The 18,104-nt window shown below is 44.6% G+C and overlaps 3 protein-coding genes across 4 annotated transcripts; 1 reads left to right on the forward strand and 2 right to left on the reverse strand.

The window, feature by feature from the left end:
- Positions 1–4,139: 4,139 nt before the first annotated feature.
- Positions 4,140–5,668, forward strand: LOC120672625 (probable WRKY transcription factor 70). Its single transcript, XM_039953127.1, has 2 exons — positions 4,140–4,586; positions 4,715–5,668. Exons 1-2 carry the CDS (start codon positions 4,318–4,320, stop codon positions 5,322–5,324), a joined length of 879 nt encoding a protein of 292 aa, XP_039809061.1. The 5' UTR covers positions 4,140–4,317; the 3' UTR covers positions 5,325–5,668.
- A 400-nt stretch (positions 5,669–6,068) lies between these two features.
- On the reverse strand, positions 6,069–9,779 carry LOC120672623 (protein FATTY ACID EXPORT 3, chloroplastic-like). Its single transcript, XM_039953124.1, has 7 exons — positions 9,406–9,779; positions 8,643–9,033; positions 8,342–8,512; positions 7,541–7,587; positions 7,400–7,437; positions 6,650–6,736; positions 6,069–6,516 (listed from the first exon to the last, which is right to left on the reverse strand). The coding sequence occupies exons 1-6, from the start codon at positions 9,640–9,642 to the stop codon at positions 6,652–6,654; spliced, it is 969 nt and encodes a 322-aa protein (XP_039809058.1). The 5' UTR covers positions 9,643–9,779; the 3' UTR covers positions 6,069–6,516; positions 6,650–6,651.
- Positions 9,780–11,217: 1,438 nt separating this feature from the next.
- Positions 11,218–16,969, reverse strand: LOC120674304 (aminoacyl tRNA synthase complex-interacting multifunctional protein 1-like). 2 transcript variants are annotated; one of them, XM_039955475.1, is made up of 12 exons: positions 16,812–16,969; positions 15,775–15,849; positions 15,518–15,688; positions 15,017–15,100; positions 14,305–14,373; positions 13,853–13,972; positions 13,245–13,456; positions 13,061–13,151; positions 12,883–12,951; positions 12,346–12,437; positions 11,796–11,859; positions 11,218–11,591 (listed from the first exon to the last, which is right to left on the reverse strand). In XM_039955475.1, exons 1-12 carry the CDS (start codon positions 16,899–16,901, stop codon positions 11,487–11,489), a joined length of 1,242 nt encoding a protein of 413 aa, XP_039811409.1. In that variant the 5' UTR covers positions 16,902–16,969; the 3' UTR covers positions 11,218–11,486. The 2 variants fall into 2 exon arrangements, with proteins under 2 accessions (XP_039811409.1, XP_039811410.1); XM_039955476.1 differs by having other exon boundaries at positions 15,017–15,082; positions 16,812–16,968.
- Between the last annotated feature and the right edge of the window lie 1,135 nt (positions 16,970–18,104).

The raw sequence follows: 18,104 nt of genomic DNA on the forward strand, positions 1-18,104 counted from the left end.
GAGCCCAGTTTTGTGCGTATGCGTCAAACTAACTGCAGGTGGAACTGTCTTGTTTCGCATCAGGAATTCTATTGGAACGTTACGTTCTATAATAGTTTAGATTGTCTTACCATCAGCGCAAGTGGACGTGAAAACCTTGCGCGACTACTCTGGGTCAAAGCATTGCTGCCGGCCGGGGGATGATGCGAGCAAAAGCGAGCCTCGACCAGGGCCGTGTTTAGTTACAAAAATCAAAATTCCAAAAAAAAATTCCGGCACCTGCATGGAGATTTAAATCTAGACGAAATAAAAAACGCATTGTGACTGCTGTCTGTAAATGGCGAGACGAATCTAATGAACCTAATTAGACTGTAATTAGATGCTAAATTGCTACAGTAATACTACAGTAAATAACCTCTAATGACGGATTAATTAGACTCATTAGATTCGTCTCGCGATTTACAGACAAGTTCTGAAATTATTTTTGTGATTAGTCTATGTTTAGTACTTCAAATGTAGAAAGATGTCTTTTCAAAAACTTTACAACGCGCAACTAAACACGGCCAAGGGGTCAATTCCTGAAAAAAAAAGGGGGGTCAAAGTCTAAGTAGCAGTATTATATCCCCTTTCTGTATTAAGATTCTAGTATAGTAAGATCATGCACACATGATCTGGCTAATATAGTTTTTTTTCCAAAATCAACGCAGCTCGGCAGCTGCTATATCTAACTGTGTCTGCAAAAATGAAGACACAACTACAGAATTGCATGGTGTAGCACAGAATGGACTGTAACCCTAACAGTACAGATGGCGGCTATGGATTTTAGCAACTGGTGAGATAGCACTTCCAGTTTATAGCTGAACAGTGTCTGGATGGTTTGGTGGCTTGACTGGAAGCAGAGGCGTGGAGGAGCCTAATCATTATTGAGGGCGCGTTTAGTTCCCAATTTTTTGGAAAGTTACTGTAGCACTTTTTCAATGAAGATTAGGAGGACTAAACGTGATTTAATTATAAAACTAACTACATGGATGGACGGGAAATCGCGAGACGAATCTATTAAGCCTAATTAATCTATCATTAGAGGTTGGTTACTGTAGCACAACATTGTCTAATCATTGCATAATTAGGTTCATTAGATTCGTCTCACGATTTTGCCCGGAGTTGTGGAATGGGTTTTGCGAATTATCCATATTTAATACTCCAAATTAGTGGTCAAACGTTATAAGTTACTGTAGCGAGTGAAACTTTTTGGGAACTAAACGGGCTCTGATTTTGCTGCTTTGGCGGAAGCATTACATGTGTCACACAAAACAGAACCTTGTTGGCCTCAATTATACTTGTGATCTAGCTAATCTTACTATTACCAATTGAAGGCTAATTGAAGACTCATTTAGAGCCTCTACATGAAGCCACCTAGGATCCTAGGTGGCCATTCTAAAAAAATAGAGAAATTCTATAAATTCTCTCAATAATCAGAAACATCCCGCCATCAATCCAACAACTCTAGTTATAATAGCCATCGGATCTGTTATCTTTCCTAATAAACTACCAACATCTGCCATTATGAAAATAGACTAAAATAATTCTCTAAATATGTATCTAAATTACCTACCTCTGTCATTATAAAAAAAATCTAAAGTAATCCCTAAATCTTTGTGTAAATTACCCACCTATGCCATTATAAAAATAGTACAAATACTCCCTTAAATTTACATATAAATTATCCAATATTATTATTATTATTATTACAAGTTAAATGACTCCTAATTACAAGTCTAAATTATATAATTATAATAAAATGTTAAAATGCATCAATATAAAATTCTAAATTATTATTTCTATTATTATTAATATATTATTTATATAAAAATACTAACAACGATATATGTCACCATGTATTCGAGTTTGAATACATATGGAGGTGTGATGCAAAATGAAATCTATTGTTACTATATAATGATAAATTTATATTTTAGAGTATGTGTTAGAATATTCAATAGATGAAAAAGAGCGAGAGGTAGATAATTATAATTATTGACATCATTCTTATATTAATTCTAATTAGTCCGTGCGGAAGCACGAGTTGATAGACTATTATAGCTAAGAGCGCTCAATGGCTCCAGTATTGTTGTACGGTTTTGTCCTCCCTCAAAATCACAAAGCCTAGGACACCGACATGATCTACAAGGTACAATTTTGATCATCGATATGATTTCTATAAATAAATATTATTTTTAAAAATAGTACTACGAAATTACTTTTCATGATGAATCTAAGGGTTTTTGGACAAATCCGAAACTACATACTACATATATAGTGATATAATGTAATCGAAGTAACTACAAAGACGACAGTGAACTAGCACCCGCAGCGGGAGTTAATTTTATGCAAGGAAAAAAAATCAGCTGATCAGCATCTAGTTAATCGTAACATGTGCAAGTGGTGCATGGTTTGTTAAGTATGTATACTTCATCGTGAATTTTTTTTCTTCGATAAACATAAAAATAAGAAGGTCAAGTAGTAGTAGTAGTAGTACTCAAAGCAAAGGGATCGATCGAGGCCAGTGATGAGCAAGGCCATTTCTTTGACGAGAGAATAATCCAGAACGAGGTGACTGCGCATGTTAGGGAGTCAAGTGAGAAAGCGTGGCTATAACCAGTCAGCACACCTGGGGTCCAACGGTACCTAATCACGCTACGCGAGCATTAGAGTCCCCGTAATATATATGTTAGATTCTCAGAAGACCATGTGGACAGTGTTCTCACGTCCCGATCGACCTTAGCTTCATCAAGTCAGCCCTCTCGAGCATATTTCCTGTCGGGTGCAAATAATATTTTGGGGGAAAAAAACAGGCTAAATACACACATGAAAAAAATATTTTGGAAAATCCAAAAAAAAAACACAAGCTACGAAAACAGGATTTTTGTTTCTGAAACATTCGAAGTCACTTAATTTGTTTTACAACCTAACGCTCTGCAAAGTTTCCAGAAGTTCTCGTGTATCCTGTGACGGCCGGGCCAATGTAAAAGTAGGGTGGCTTTTCCCCCACCCGGCCCGAGAATTGAGCTCGCGATAGGTGAATGAACCTTCGGCTGATCGAGCTCCTGATCGGATTACCGGAACCACGCTGACCTCCCCAAAATGAAGCTAAAGGATCCCGTCCCGCCCGCCGCCGGGGACACTTGCCTTTTCCCTCTTTTCACTACCTCTCGGAATCGCGCGTGTAGGCGATCGATGCGTGCATGTGTCGTTGTCGCCGCGGCTAGCTCCGTGCTCGCTCGGCCGGTGAGCTAGCGCCGGCAGCCGCGGAATCGCTGACCGGTCACGCGTCCGGCACGTTCCGGGGGCCAAGGCCTAACTGAGGGGAGAATTAGAATAGGAGAGATACGGCACTGGGATCACCGGAGCATAGTAGAATACACTGAACCGAGCTGAGCTCCAGCACCGAACCCATGTGAGACGGTGATCCTGGCATCCAGCTCGCGTGCCTACGTATAATTGTGGCGTAAACAAGGTCGCAAAACACGTTTTGGGGCTAACCACCACGGCATCGATCGATCGTCGGGACCCACCCATGTACTATACGTACGCACACGGTACACGTATGCATGCATGTATGGTCCATTTGAGTGTTTGACGGTCGGGTCGCCCCCGCGTGCGACGCCGTATCTAATTCGGACCTTTTTTTTCAGACGAAGTGTATCTAATTCGGATTAGCTTATCGGCGACCATAATAAATCTATCCGAGCAGCGCTGACATCCTCTTCTCTAGTTTAGTCAATTGTTATCGTACGCTGCTGGCTTCTCTCGAGCTCCAAGAGGCACAGAGGAGAGAGAGGATAGGAGGAGACCGTGCCACTCCGGGAGCAGGAGCAAACAGCGGCAGGCGCGTAGCGTAGCTGGTTGGTGAGCGGGATGACGCCGAGGCGTAGTAGCTCGAGCAGTCGAGCTCGGGCTGCGTACGTCACAGTAGAGCCCCCGCTGCGTCCCGGAAAAAGGCGAAGCGGAGGCGCGGAGCAGGGTGGGCCTTGTCGCCTAGCGCTCACCCCCCACTCGTCTCCCTCGCTGACCGCTTCCTGCGGCTTCCCCGCGGCTTCCTGCGCTCCCCGCCCGCCCGTCGCCGAGGTGCCGAGCCGCGAGGCCTATAAATACCGCCACCCGGCAGCTCACTGGCTCCGCATCTCGCTCCGCGCGCCCTCCTCGGCTTCCGGCGGTTCCAGCCCGCTCGCTGGCCACAGAGACGACCTGACCTGCTGGTGGTGGAAGCCGACGAGCGAGCCGCGAGTGCGTGAGCCACCCAGGCAGCGAGCGCAGCGCAGCCTCACTCTTGGGTTCGGCATGACGCTGGACACCCCGGCCGCCGTGGTGCTGGAGCTCATGACCATGGGGCAGCAGTCCGCGGCGCACCTCGGGGACCTGCTCCGGGCCGCGTCCCCGGCGTCGCCGCCCCAGGAGCTCGCCGCCGAGATCCTCCGCTGCTGCGGCCGCGTCATCGACATGATCAGGGCCACCAGCGCCGGCCGCAAGAGGAAGGCGGCCGAGTACCAAGCGCCGGCGCTAGGAGCCTGGTCTCCTCCTCCTCCTCCGGGGCCGCCGCCCAAAAGAAGGTGAGAGAGACCGACCACCGTGTCGGATCGTGAACCGCAACGCAAGCCTCGTGATCTTGCGATCCTTGGGCGATTGGCACGAAGCTTCGTTTCTAACAAGCAAATCGATCCGGCGCTCGGTTTCGCAGGGGGCGCGGCGCGGAGGCCGTCAAGGAGGTGGTGACAAGCTGCACGACGGTGGACGGCTTCATCTGGAGGAAGTACGGGCAGAAGGACATCAACGGCCACAAGCACCCGAGGCTCTACTACCGCTGTGCGCACCGGCAGCAGGGCTGCAACGCCACCCGGCGGGTGCAGCGGACGCGGGACCAGCCCGCGGCGTACGAGATCGCCTACTACGGGGAGCACACGTGCCGGGGCGCCGCCGCGTGCCAGCAGCACGGAGCGGCCCCGCCGCCCGCCGTCGTCGACTTCGGCTCCAACTCCTTGGGGTCCGACGACGCGGGCAGGGGCTCGCCGGCGGCGTCCATGTCGCAGGGGCAACAGGGAGGCTGGTCGCCGCCGTCGGTCTCGGCGTCGCCGTCGTCGGAGGTGGAGCTCGAGCTCGAGGGCGCCCACGCGCACGAGTGGGAGTGGCACGACCCGGCGACGATCGACGAGCTGATCGGCGCGACTCCTTACTACGGTTCGGATCCGGTGACGGAGTTCCTGGACGGGTGCCTCGGCTGGGAGGCCGTCCTCAACGAGAACGACCCCCTCGACCTCCCTGGTCTCCATCACTTTGCTATGTTTCAGTAGCTCGAGCAGCTCAGCTCAGCTGTGGCTGTGCTGTGCCCAGTCTGGGCAGGACAGTAGATTTGGATGTGGTCGCCGTCGCTGTAGTAGAACGTCCGACCGAGCAGTAATGAGTGGCAACCCCACGAGCCTCTCTCAGGCTCTGTTGGTGAGTAGAGCCAGAGCACACCAGTTTAGTTATTTGGTTTCCAGTTAGTATCTTCTTTCAGCAGAGAGATTTGATTGCCGTTTGACCAACGAGGTTATCGCATGGACATGCTAATACAGAAATACGTATGGAATACGTTCTTTAAGAAAAACAAACAGGAATGGTTGAACATATAGCGATCTCGGTGGAAAAGATTCTTCACTACTTCGACATTAGAAAATGGAGTCCAAAAGAAAAAGGAAAAAGGTGACGTTAACCGGAGCAGGTAAGACGTCAGCACTGTTCCCAGCAAGAACGGTATCATGTGAAAATCAAAAAGCTTCGATTAAAACTCTCGGTACCTGTGTTGACAGACTTGGATTCAACACAAGGGAAAGCGGAGCATATTTGCGCGGTGCAAAGCTCTGCAGTGTTGAAATGTAAGGTATCTAGGACGAGCCGATATTCGTCACTTGGCATTTTGAAAACATAAATTTTTTTGGCAGACGTTTGTAGAACAACTGAACAAATAGAATTCCGAACGTGTAACAGAACTGCATATCAGCACATGGCCTGTTAAATTCATTGTAACAGAAAAACTAGAGAAGGAAGGGATCATATGCCCTGACAACAACTAGAGCAGGAAGGGATCATATGCCTCTGATTGTTACCAACTTCTCATCCACCGGATGTAATTGAATGCAAGCAACAAACTACATAAAAGAATACTGGTTGACAGTTCCCGCTAAACATTGAACGCGTTACAGCACAACTATTTCCCCATGAAGTAAACAACAGACAAACTGAAACAGCTACCTACATCATGACCTTTCAAGGTCATTTATTAATGTTGCTCAAGGCTTGCCATCTATATTACATGAGTAAAGGAACGGAATGCGGGCAACGAGGCCGAGTAAGCAGGCAGTTCTTCTGAATCCATGTGCCACCATGCAGCGACATCTAAGACACGAAACCGAGTTTGACTGAATTGAACGCTGAAGGAATAGAAAGCAGAGGGCCATGATCTTCCAAGTCCAACTTTCCGGTTGCCATCGATTCATACCAGTGCTGCATAGTGCAGGCGATTGTACTAGTTAGGTTATCAAATTGTATGGATGATGTAATAGTAGTATAGTATGTTTGTGCAATGCACATGGGAAACCACATAGAACCAAGTGATCATTGTGTCAATGAAAGTTACCATTAGTTCGCAGAATCATTCTTGCTGCTTAGATCTTTGGGAGCACCGGTCGCCATGCGGTAAAAGTAAAAGGCTGCCACCACCCCACTGCAGCACAATTCAAAATTAGTCTCATACATAATAACTTATTTATTTCAGTGCACTAAAAATGACCCTAGTTGCTACACAGGAAATAAAAAGCTTAAGCACTGAAAGACGAAACCTGGCACCCAAATCAAGCTGCAGGATGTCTAGGTTGATATAAAGAGTGGTCCATAACAAACCATCCATCTATGAGATCAATAATATTTCTCTAATCCATGACATCAACTATCGTATCATTAATATGTATCCATGCTTGAAAAGGAGTTCTTCATGTTTTGGGAGTATATGGATAGACATGTACTACAAGGTGAACTAATGCACAGCTAGGCACGAAATTTTGTGGGAAAAAGAACAAAAATCATGAAAATGTATCCAAAAGTCAAGAATGAAGTAAATATCATGTTTCATAGTCACGCTTTTACTGCTATAACACTGAAAGTTTGACAAGGGGTAGTACAAAGATAGAATACCAATGGATCAAGAAAGGCAGTTCATATATTAGGAGACAGTATAAACTGAGAGGTGATCTATCAGATGTTCAGAACATCACTGGTTACCAGAAAGTTCAAATGTAAATGGATAAGAAGATTTTCGCAACCATGTAACATTATCATAAACCGCTAAGTGTTTTGATGAATGTACAATACTACAAACAATTATACGAACCTGAGGAGGACCATGAAAAGTTTCGGGAACCAGCAACTCTGTAGGGTACAAAAAGGACTCATCAAATTAGATTCTTAAGAGCATAAGAAAACATCATAATTTTGATTTTTTGATAGTCACTATCAATGTTACAAAGTATACCTTGAGTAGAACTGAAAACTCCCTGAAGAAGATGATACTAGCAATCGCTGCAGGCCACAAGTCAAACGTCAACAAATTACTAGCTAGAAGCCTAACAATTTTATGGCATATAAGAATTTAAGTGACAATTTGGCAAGTAAATTTGTACTCTTGAGATATAGCCAAATTCATGATGAATAGTTAACCATCATAAAGATAACATCGTACAATAATTACAGAGCATGTTTTATTTAAAAAGGTTGAAAGCTCAGATGCTATGTACCTGACCAATAGTTAATACCTTTGTATTGTAACATCCAAATAGATCACTAAAGAAATCTCATCCGAACTTGCCCAGATAACAACAGTGTTTTTTTTTGTTAACAGTAATGGAAATGTGGTAGTACAAACTTTAATCAAATTCAAACCATTATACTAAGGTTAGATATCGAATGGTAGAATGGTAGGTCTGTTTGTTAAACGAACAAGAGTAGTTCCTAAATCCCACTTAGACAGGAAACTGGAAGAAAGAAATTTCAAATTTGTTAATGTTATGCTTTACCAATATTCATATTACTACTAAATTAACCTAAAATGCTCATTATGAGTTACAAATTTAAGAAGCAGCGGGTACAAAACCTTATGAAAATCAACCTCTGATCTTTTGTCGTGGGATATATGAAAGTTCAATCCATTGTTACAGTAACCATAGTAACAATCCACAAATTAAAGACCACAAATATGCTTCTCCACGTGTTCCTAGATCATGAAAAGCACAGACAAACTGCAGCAAGGCAAAGATGATGGTAGAAATGAACTAACCAGCTTGCCCTTTCAACAGAAGACGAGGCCGACGTCCTCCTTCTCTTTGTGATCTTAAGCTTGAGATACCCAGAGCCAACAATGCACAGCCAAGAACAATTCCAAAACGAATTGCAGAGGTACTTCCAGTCAACATGAAGTTGAGGAAACCCCCTACAGTGAGAAAGGTACCTACAGGAGACAATGCAAATGCAAAAATTAATTTGCATTGAAAATTCCTTTCACCGTATAACAATTTTCAACTTCAGAGGCTGAAATTAATTTGCACTGAAAAATCCACCAACGTGGAGCATTTACATACCGAAGGGAATGCCCACATGATAATCCTCATACTCTGATGGCCAATTCAACTTTCCAAGAGCCCTGAACGTCGTTGTGATATCCTTGATCGAGTCTGGGGAGTTCTGGGCTGCCATCGTTAGATACTCTTGTCCCTCCTGACCAACCTCAGTAGCTATCACGCTCAGGTCCTTCTGCGCTTTGTCTGCCTGTATCTTCAGCTTATCAGCGGCCTCCAACAGCACCTCCCTTGTCCTCTTGGAGTAGACATCATAGGCCTGGATTGAGAGCGCCTGCATTCGTAGGGCCTCGGCCTTGAACTGCTCCAGCATTACCTTCCAAGATTCCTGAGCCTCTTCGGGCTTTATTTCGCCCTTGCTGTTATCCTTGTCATCGCCTGCCTCTGAACCCTCCTGAATCAAGAGCAGGATAGATGATTGGAGCACCAAAACTACTCGGTCAAGGAATCACGAAATTTATCATAACGAACTGATGAAAACATCGGAAGGGACGCATCCAGTAATCGAGATAACACCACCCTATGACAAGTATACTCTACTCATCGCATTCAGAGCAGTCAAATAGAGCAGCTGAATAAACGAATTCGTCCAAAATGTGCGAGTACTTGAGGCGGCAGAGAGAAAATCGGGGACCAACTGAAACTACGCGGATAAGATAGGCAAAAACGAAACAAACACGCCCGCGAACGAGGGAATCTCGCCGCGGGAACAGCAGCACGCGCGAGGATCTCGGGGGGGGGGGGGGGGGGAGAAGGTTTGACTCACGGTTTCCTCCCCCGCGAAGGCGGCGACGACGCGGCGGCCCCGGGGCGCGCCCCTCCCGTCGAAGCGGTGGCCGGCCGAGAGCGCCCGGAGCGAGGCCTGGAGGCGGCGGCGGGACGAGGACGAGGAGCGCGCGAGGCGCAGGGACGCCGGGGCGGAGGCGAGCGGGTGGAAGGCGGCCGCGCCCGCCTGGCTGGGGCTCCGCAGCGGGGCGGCGGCGTGGAGGAGAGAAGCGGCCATCGGGGACGGGTGGCGATTGGGCGCCCCGAGGCGCCTCGGGAAGCGGAGGGAGACGGGGAGGGGGAGGTGGTGAGGGGTGGGAGAGGTGGAGAATGGAACGGTGGAGGAGATGGCGGAGGGGGGGAGGGGGAGGCCGAGCGGCGGATGGCACGAAGGGGGGGTTTCTGGGGGGCTTTTGGCTTGCGGCCAGTTTTGGTGGGCGTGGGGGTTGGTGGCGTGGGGCGTCGGCTATCGCGGCGCTTTTCTGCCAGGGGATCCGTTGTTTCGGAGCGCTGGGTCGCGTCGAAGTCGAACGAGGACGAACTCGCCGAGGATGCCAGCAAAGCCACGGAAGCGCCTGAGCTCCCCGCCCGTCGCGCGCACCGTATCGTTCTGAGCAGGCTGTGCCGCCCAAATTTTCTGCTTTTATGTTTTTGTTGAACTGTGTACGGACTGCGGACCCCACTACCACACTGTGCAGTGGCGGAGCCAGATCAAAGAATTAGGGGGCCGATTTTGTAATTAAGGTGCTAAATCAATAAACAGTGTCAAAATTAATATTCATCTAATGGAATTTTTGCATGGCAAGGGGAGCCGTGGCCCACACTTGGCTCCGCCAGTGATACTGTGGGTTTGTTATGACAGGCACGGCTCACACAAGCGTGCTGAGGTGTCCACCCCAGGACGCTAGAGAGGAAACACGTGGCTGTGGCTAACTAGAATAGAACATTTTTGTCACTGAACACATGGTTACTGATGCCAAGTGTGTTTGGAGGTCTTGCGCGATGCTGGTATAGATACAGCAAAATACACTTTCCTCGAATTGAACATTTTACATTTACGTACAAAGCCGGTGCAGCTGGGATGGCAACTGCATTGCCGAAGCACCGTCCAGTTGAAAAGCATCGCACTCCACATCCCAAGCGGTGGTACACAACACGATGGGCAAAAGGAGAAATAAACGTGCGTGTGGCTTTTGGCTGCTTGATAGCAGCAAATGACCGTAAGGCAGATGTACATGCCCCTGTCTCTTCACAGCTGCGAATCTCTGGTTGCTTGAACCGGAGCTATTGCCACGCAATTCAGTGTCTCAAACCGTTGGTTGTGAGCAGACGTAAACACTGCAACAAAGAGGATCGGGCGATCGCCACATCAAACAATAACTTTGCACGCTTGATGCCCAAACTACAAAATTTTAGAATCAGGGCTAAACCTCTAGTGAAGGTCGGGGTCAAACGATAACAGTATACTAGTTCATTTGTACCTCTTGGTCAACAAAAACTAAACGGCGGTTATTTCACAGTAGAGGATTTTTCACTGTCCTTGAACAGAAACATCACAATCTTGGAACCCTCTCGGGTGATGCCAGCGTGCCACAACCGTGCCCATGCAGCAAAGAAACATATTCCGAACACACGTTGCCTGTGGCGAACTGTTGCGGTGCGACATGCAGGGCACGCAAAACTGCCAAACGGGTTCCCACAAGAAAGACATCGATGCTGTCTCATGCTAACCATCCAACCAAGCAAGGTATCGGTTCTAATTTTCCTGACAAGAGTCACCGGTAACTACTAATACGCAATTAGGGTACCTTGGTTAACGCACACCTGATAATAAACTATCCCATCTCTAGGCCAACACAGGACCAAGCCTGTGGCAACTCAAGGATATTTGATTGTATACACAAAAAATTGAAAAACTCTGTGCTCAGTCACTGGTAGAGAGATTAGAAAATTGATTCAGATGAAATTTGGCACATTTTGTATGGGCAAAAACAAGATGCAAGTCAAAATGGTACAGCCACCTTGCATGTGTTCTACCACATCAATGTCTGGAATCAGCATGCTGCATGCCTAATGAGCTCCTCACTTAACATTCCCGTTGCGAATCGAAGACCTGCATGGACCAGCTGATGTAGTAAAGGGTATCCCTTTGAATGTTGCAATTCCATTTTCGTCGGTACGAAGATGCTGGATGCATGATACAATCAAGTTAGAGCTTAGTGGTAAGTTCACACTCTGTACGAATAAGTAGACAACATCATTCATCAAATTAACAAACATGGTATTTGAAGTATCAGTATCTGGTGATTGAGAATGTTATGTTAGCCAAGAACATCCGATTATAATTTGACAAGTGATGAAACATCATATAGGCCATTGCTAAAAGCGTACCGGGGTAATCTTGTCCAGCTGCTTTTTCTTTGGATTTAGAACATCTTCAGGCTTCCCATCGAACCTACATGCAAAAAATGATTTAATTGAAAATGATAAAAAATAACCAGTAAACGAGACCATTGTTAAAAATGCAGACCAATACAAAGTATAGCACCCCCCCCCCAAAAAAAAACAGAATAAAATTGAAAATAAGCTATATTAATTTCAGAAGTAACCACAAGCATGCAAAATCTTTATTCTACAAGAACCCGTGCCCCCAAACAAAAATGTCAATTAAACTGACTTGCAATATTCCTTTCCTAAAATGGCAAAAGTAAACTTACTTGCAGTATTCCTTTCCTAAAATGGCAAAAGTAAACTCATTCATGACTTCATTTAGATTACACTTGCAAATTCTAAACATTGTTCTTATGAGAAACTAAGTTCGTTAAACTTGACTAACACATTCATGAGAACAAATTGGGACAACTACACAGAATAAATGCTCTAAAGAACCGCATAAGCAAGCCTTTAAATAGAACAACTGTCTATAAGAAATAGTTCTTACCCAGCAAAGGAAATGCGTTCTCCAATCTTGGCTCCTTCTGGAGGAATCAAAGGCTCGACAGCCGTATGATCTTCAGTTGAAGCGCACAAGACCTGAGCAGAGGATTGATACCAAAAAGAATATCTCAATAAAAACCTCTTGGACCAGAGTTAAGAAACTTTAGTTTGATTGTACTACTTTGCTGACAAGATATTTCAAATTAGAATAAACATATGCACAGTTGTTTATTATTTTTTTCAGTGAAAAGTGTTACACCATTATGTTACCTATTTCTTGTGTTAGGAAACAGCAAACAGTACGACTTGTTTATTCCTCCAAGGTAGTCCCTCCATTTTACATTATTAGGCATATATTTTGTTCATCAATACGAGGCTTATTTCATAAACCAAAGCAAAATGTGTGTTGTTCCCTATTTATCCCTAATAACTACTTCACCTTTTAATTTTAATGCTTACGTAGTTATTTGCATGCATTAAATATAGTCTTTTTAGATAGTAATGAGAGGTAGGGTAGTCATTTTTAATAGATAGGACATACCAATCCAGCAGACATGACATCCCTCAGCTTCCCAGGCTTCACATTCGTGATCAAGACAACATGCCGATTCTGAAAGGGGAAAATGTCAGGTGTTTATAGCAATACCCAGCCACAAACAACTTCAGAAAGCAAAACGTTTGAAAACAATTTGAGTTCCTTATTGCTGCTAACTACTCACAGTAAGATCATCCGGGCTGCAGTACTTTGCAAGACCACTAACAACTTGACGCACATTACCATCTCCCAAATCTATCTCCTCAACCAAAAGACTGCCCAATGATCAATCAGAATGTTAGATTGAATACTACAAGAGAAGCACTGAGAAAAATACAAAGCATTGTGGAAGTGTGAAACTAGAGTACCTGTCAGCAGATGGATGCTTCCATGCTTTACGGATAAGGCCAACCTGTATATTCAGGATACTGATATTGCACTCAGAATCCTTGTCTGCAGTTTTCTCCGGAGCTTTCTCTGAAGTTTTCTCCGCTGTTTTTCCTGCAGAATTATCTTTCTTCTTCTCACCAGAGGTTTTATTGTCTTTCGCAGCAGTAGTTTCCTTTTCAGGAGCCTTAGTCTGAAGCCAATCAACAAAGGAAATTACAAACAACAACAACAACAACAACTTACCAAAAAAAAAGGATAACTTCTACAAGAAAGTAGTCTCAATAAACGAACATGAAATCAGCACTGCTATTAAAACATGTAAATGACTAAGCATGACATATAAACTAGTACAAAACAATAAGAGTAGCACATTTATACTCCATCAAACTGTAAGGAAGAGAGGAGATGAAAATGCAATGAATTTATAGTCCATGACGCAAGAAACTGTAGGAAGAGAGGAGATGAAAACGCCAAATACTCAAACATTTACAATAGCATGAGCCTGAAAACATTCCCAAGAGGTACTTATCAAGAAGACCCGATAATGAGAAGTAAAGAGAATTTGTATAATGGCTGAAAAAACTACCTCCCCTGCAGGTTTCTTCTTGGAGTCAGCACTTCCATTTGACTTGTCAGCAATCTTCTGTCCGGAAATGGCTTTCTTTGAACTTGATTCAGTGTCTCCTTTATCAGCTTTCTTCAGATGCTACCAAACAGAAAAAGAAAAGGTACAATTACTTCAGTGATCCTAAACCAACCTTTTCCTGGAGAATGTTTTAAAGATGACCAAAAAAGGTCATGTCAATTTATAATATTAGCATCTCTCTGCAGATATTTAACCAGCACCATAGTAGCATTGAAACTATGCATCAAGCAAAGTGTGGGAAGGCACAGAATTTACCATACCAAACAGGCAAGCGCATATATAAAGTTTAAACACCAGCATGTAACAGAGTTCCAAGTTCCAGTTGGATTTGAAATCTGATATGCTAAATTTAATAGTATAACATTTCACACATTCCCAAAAAAGTTACTTACAGAAGGTGGAGCAAAGACAGATTTGGCCACATTTATCTTTTGTGTAGTTGTACCAAAATCAACAATGTTCTGCATCATAGTAAATATTAACATGAGACACCATCATTGAATGCTTCCAGAAAGGAATATGAAAGATGGTATAAGTGAGCATCCTTTTAATTACAGATGCCAGTTTTTGTAAAAACACAACATGAGACTTCTAGCAGAACAGAGTCACTGGTATATTAATAAAAATAAGCCGCGGATTTGTGTAAGAGATTGTGAAGATAATAGCACAGCGGACGAAGACTGCACTTGTGTAAGTGATATGACGTAAAGCATTAGTTGATTATAAAATATAAAATGGGTAAATGCTAGATCTGTCAAAGTAAGTTGAATCAATTTTGGATATCAGACAACATCAATGGATTACAAATCTGGCTAATTTCATGTTCAAATATTGTCGGGGGTGAGATGTCTCAGAAATGATAGATTAATAGCCTAGAATAGTAACATTCCAAGGATATCACCATAGGGTCCCAGGACTCGAAGAAAAATGAACCTTGTTTTCAACTCTGGGTTGAAAAGAAATTCTAAAACTGAGCAACACATGGAACCATGACAAGAAGATTTACTTTCAATTGATCCTTTATTCTACGGAAAGAGTAGTATTTCATAAGGACAATAGATAGGAGTAAGCTAGCATAAATAAATAGATAGGTTCATCTCAAACCTGAATGTAGTCCATCCACCGCAATACATGAGGAAATTTCTGTAACTCGCTGTCGCTGACACGAGTCTGAAACAAGTAGGGCAACTAAAATTTCAAATAATTTCCCATATTTATTTATAGGATAAGATACAAGAATAAAGACACAAAATAGCACCGATCAAAACATGTAATATTTCAAACTAAACCTTAAAAGTCCATTTCAGAAAGAAAAAAAAGGCCTAATACTCAGTCAGTTACAAAAACAGATGTTTTCATGACGAGAATATGTGCCTCATCAAACTTCTCGTGATTTATAAAGCAAAAGGGCTGATGGGTCAGCAACACAAAAACAAAACTAGTAGAGTAGTCATTAATTACTAACACCAAATTATACCCAGCAAAGACTAGAACATGTGTACAAGAACATTGGTTTTGGTATATGAGAGAGGGAACAAAAAATGGCAAATTTGACATGATGAAAGTTGTGTCATTACACAAACTGGTAATGTTACATCATCTTACCACGAAAGCTTGAACAGTAGCAAACACCACAATATCAGCAACTGATGGTTTAAGACCATCACCAAGCACTACAGATTTTTGGGACAAATCCTGATTCAGATTATCAAGCAACGCTTGCTGTTTTCCATCGCTCCCAGCAAAATCACTGGAAAATTTTACCCACTTCATCACCTATCAATGAAAAAAAAGAACACATGTTACATTTGCATTAGCATCTAGCAAGTGGGTTCTGGTATCGAACCGGAAAAGGTCATTACCTCATCCTGAGATGATTTCACAATATGTGAAAACAGGCTTGCAATATCACTCTCTTCAATACTTGATACAGTGCTCTGTAGAATTAATAAAACAAATTAGTAAAAACTTGCAGACAAATTACAAGCCTGCAAAGATAATATTTTTTATTTAAAATTTGGGCAAAGCTTATTCAAATAAACAAGCACAGAGGCTTACAGAGTTACACCACAATATAACGGACGAAACATTGTGCAGCGGATAGGATTTAAGAGCCAGAATACAAAAGATAAGTGACGCAAAACAATTTCTTTAGACCTGATGTAAAAACTAAGTTAACAGGTTAGCACTGTACCAAACCAAGGTATGGATTCGAGGGATACAGTGAAGCATTATCATCATCTACCATGAGGCATAAACAACTGAAATAGTAACATACAAAAGTAATCAAAATTCTGCAAGTGGGATTTCATCATTTCAAGCTTCATCTCCATGTAATCATGTGACTAAACTATACCATGTTCTATTTATGTTGCAAACAGTAGCCAAAACACTGCAGCTAATAGGCTGTTCGACTCACATGCCATCTTGCTTGCTTTCATCTACTTAGCTAAAATTTTATTGCAGCACGACTCATCAGCAACATGAACCATGAGTTCATCAATTCCTGATTTGTGCAACTGTCAAGCATCAACATTGAATGCATACACGATGGGTCCTCCACACTCCTACAAACGCTGAAGCAATTACATATGTTTAAATGAATATCTTCAAAACTGTATGCACGAAATCACCATACTCGAAGAGGTACATAACGCTAAAACTGTATTTTGTGACATATAACCGACACTCAAACATAATTTTTGGTGAACGAAACCACGCCTAAAGCGCAACAAATCTGCATCCGCAAATCTAGACACGGAGCAGGAAATAGTACAAAACGCTGACTACAGCTACAAATCCAAAGCAGCGAGTACTACATGGGGAAAAAAACTGGAACTCTGTCGCATGATTCGGTTCGAAGCAGCCAAAATCTAGCAGGTGGAGGTAGGGCGCTTACGGGATCTACGTTGAGGTGCTTGCATAGCGCGTAGGCCATGACCCGCTTGGTCCCCGTGAGGTCCGCCGCCGCCGCCGCCGCCGCCGCCATTAGCACGCAGAGTCTCGAGCTCGGCGAGTCTCGACTCTCGAGAGGGGTGGAGGAAAGTGAAGACGAGGTGGATGATTTAGGCCTTTAGGGTCACCAGTGGGCTGCGAAGTGTTTGGGCTGTACTGAGCTTACTTCCGCGTGATGTGGGCCTGGTTCTTTAGCTTGAGCAAATTTGGGGCGTGACGCTGCTTTCGGCCGAGTTTTGGGCTTCTTCCTTTTTCGGCCTCTCCACAACTCGAGAAATGGTGGGCCAGGTTTATAGACAGCCCAAGTAAAAGAGAGAGAGAAACGTGCAGTGCAGCGCCTTCGCCTGTGTACTTTTTTGTGTGTGTGTGTGTCCGCTGACTGAAGCTTGTGCAGATGGCAACTGGTCCCGGCACGTGTACGCTCTCACGCTTTCGACCGAAACCGAAGATGCTATGCGAGCAACAGCGCTCGTAAACAAACGAAGTCAAACGAAGCAACGACGACACCCTGACGCTCGCGTCTCGACTCTCGAAGCACGATGTCCTGTGCCGTTGTCGAAGCAAGGGAGGAGGTGGTTGACAATCTGACGCGAGAATCTAATGCGCGGTGGGCGAAGTGCAGAGCCAGGATGCGATGCCCCGATGCCCCCCGCCCCGCACATGGGCGCGCCCGCGCCTCGCCCCGGTGACGAGGGCAAGCGGGGGCGCGGCGACGGAGATGCCAATGCGGGCTGCGAAGCCATCCGGGTTCGCCTGCCCCTGCGCGACGAGCCGGCGACGCAGGCTGCTCAGGAGCAGAGCACAGTGCCGCCGCGCGCTCTGGCGATGCCGATGCCATGATCGGAAGTTCGGTTTCAGAATTTAGATCATGTATTCATGATGGCATGCACTGGGTAGTTTGCACGCCAGTCGCTACAGGTGAGGTGACGCCGTCGGTCCGGTCGTGGTCAAGACGCGGCGGCTACAGGCGGACGCGGGCATGTGCACGGGGCCCCGACCGCGCCAGTGACGACCCTCGACGCCGGCGGGGACAGGGCGCCGCAAGTATTATGTTGGGCTAAAAACAAATTAAATGTTGAGGTGGAGGAGAAGAAAAAAGAAAAAAAAGAGGTAAGCTAACTGTTAGCTTACAGTTAACTTCGACACAAGAATCAAGATATTTTGTGAGATAGACAAGTGGGTCATGTATTTATAGTGGAGAGCTAAACAATTATATAAGTGGGCTAAGAAATGAACT

Source organism: Panicum virgatum, chromosome 5N (assembly GCF_016808335.1).
Source record: "Panicum virgatum strain AP13 chromosome 5N, P.virgatum_v5, whole genome shotgun sequence".
Lineage (NCBI taxonomy): Eukaryota > Viridiplantae > Streptophyta > Magnoliopsida > Poales > Poaceae > Panicum > Panicum virgatum.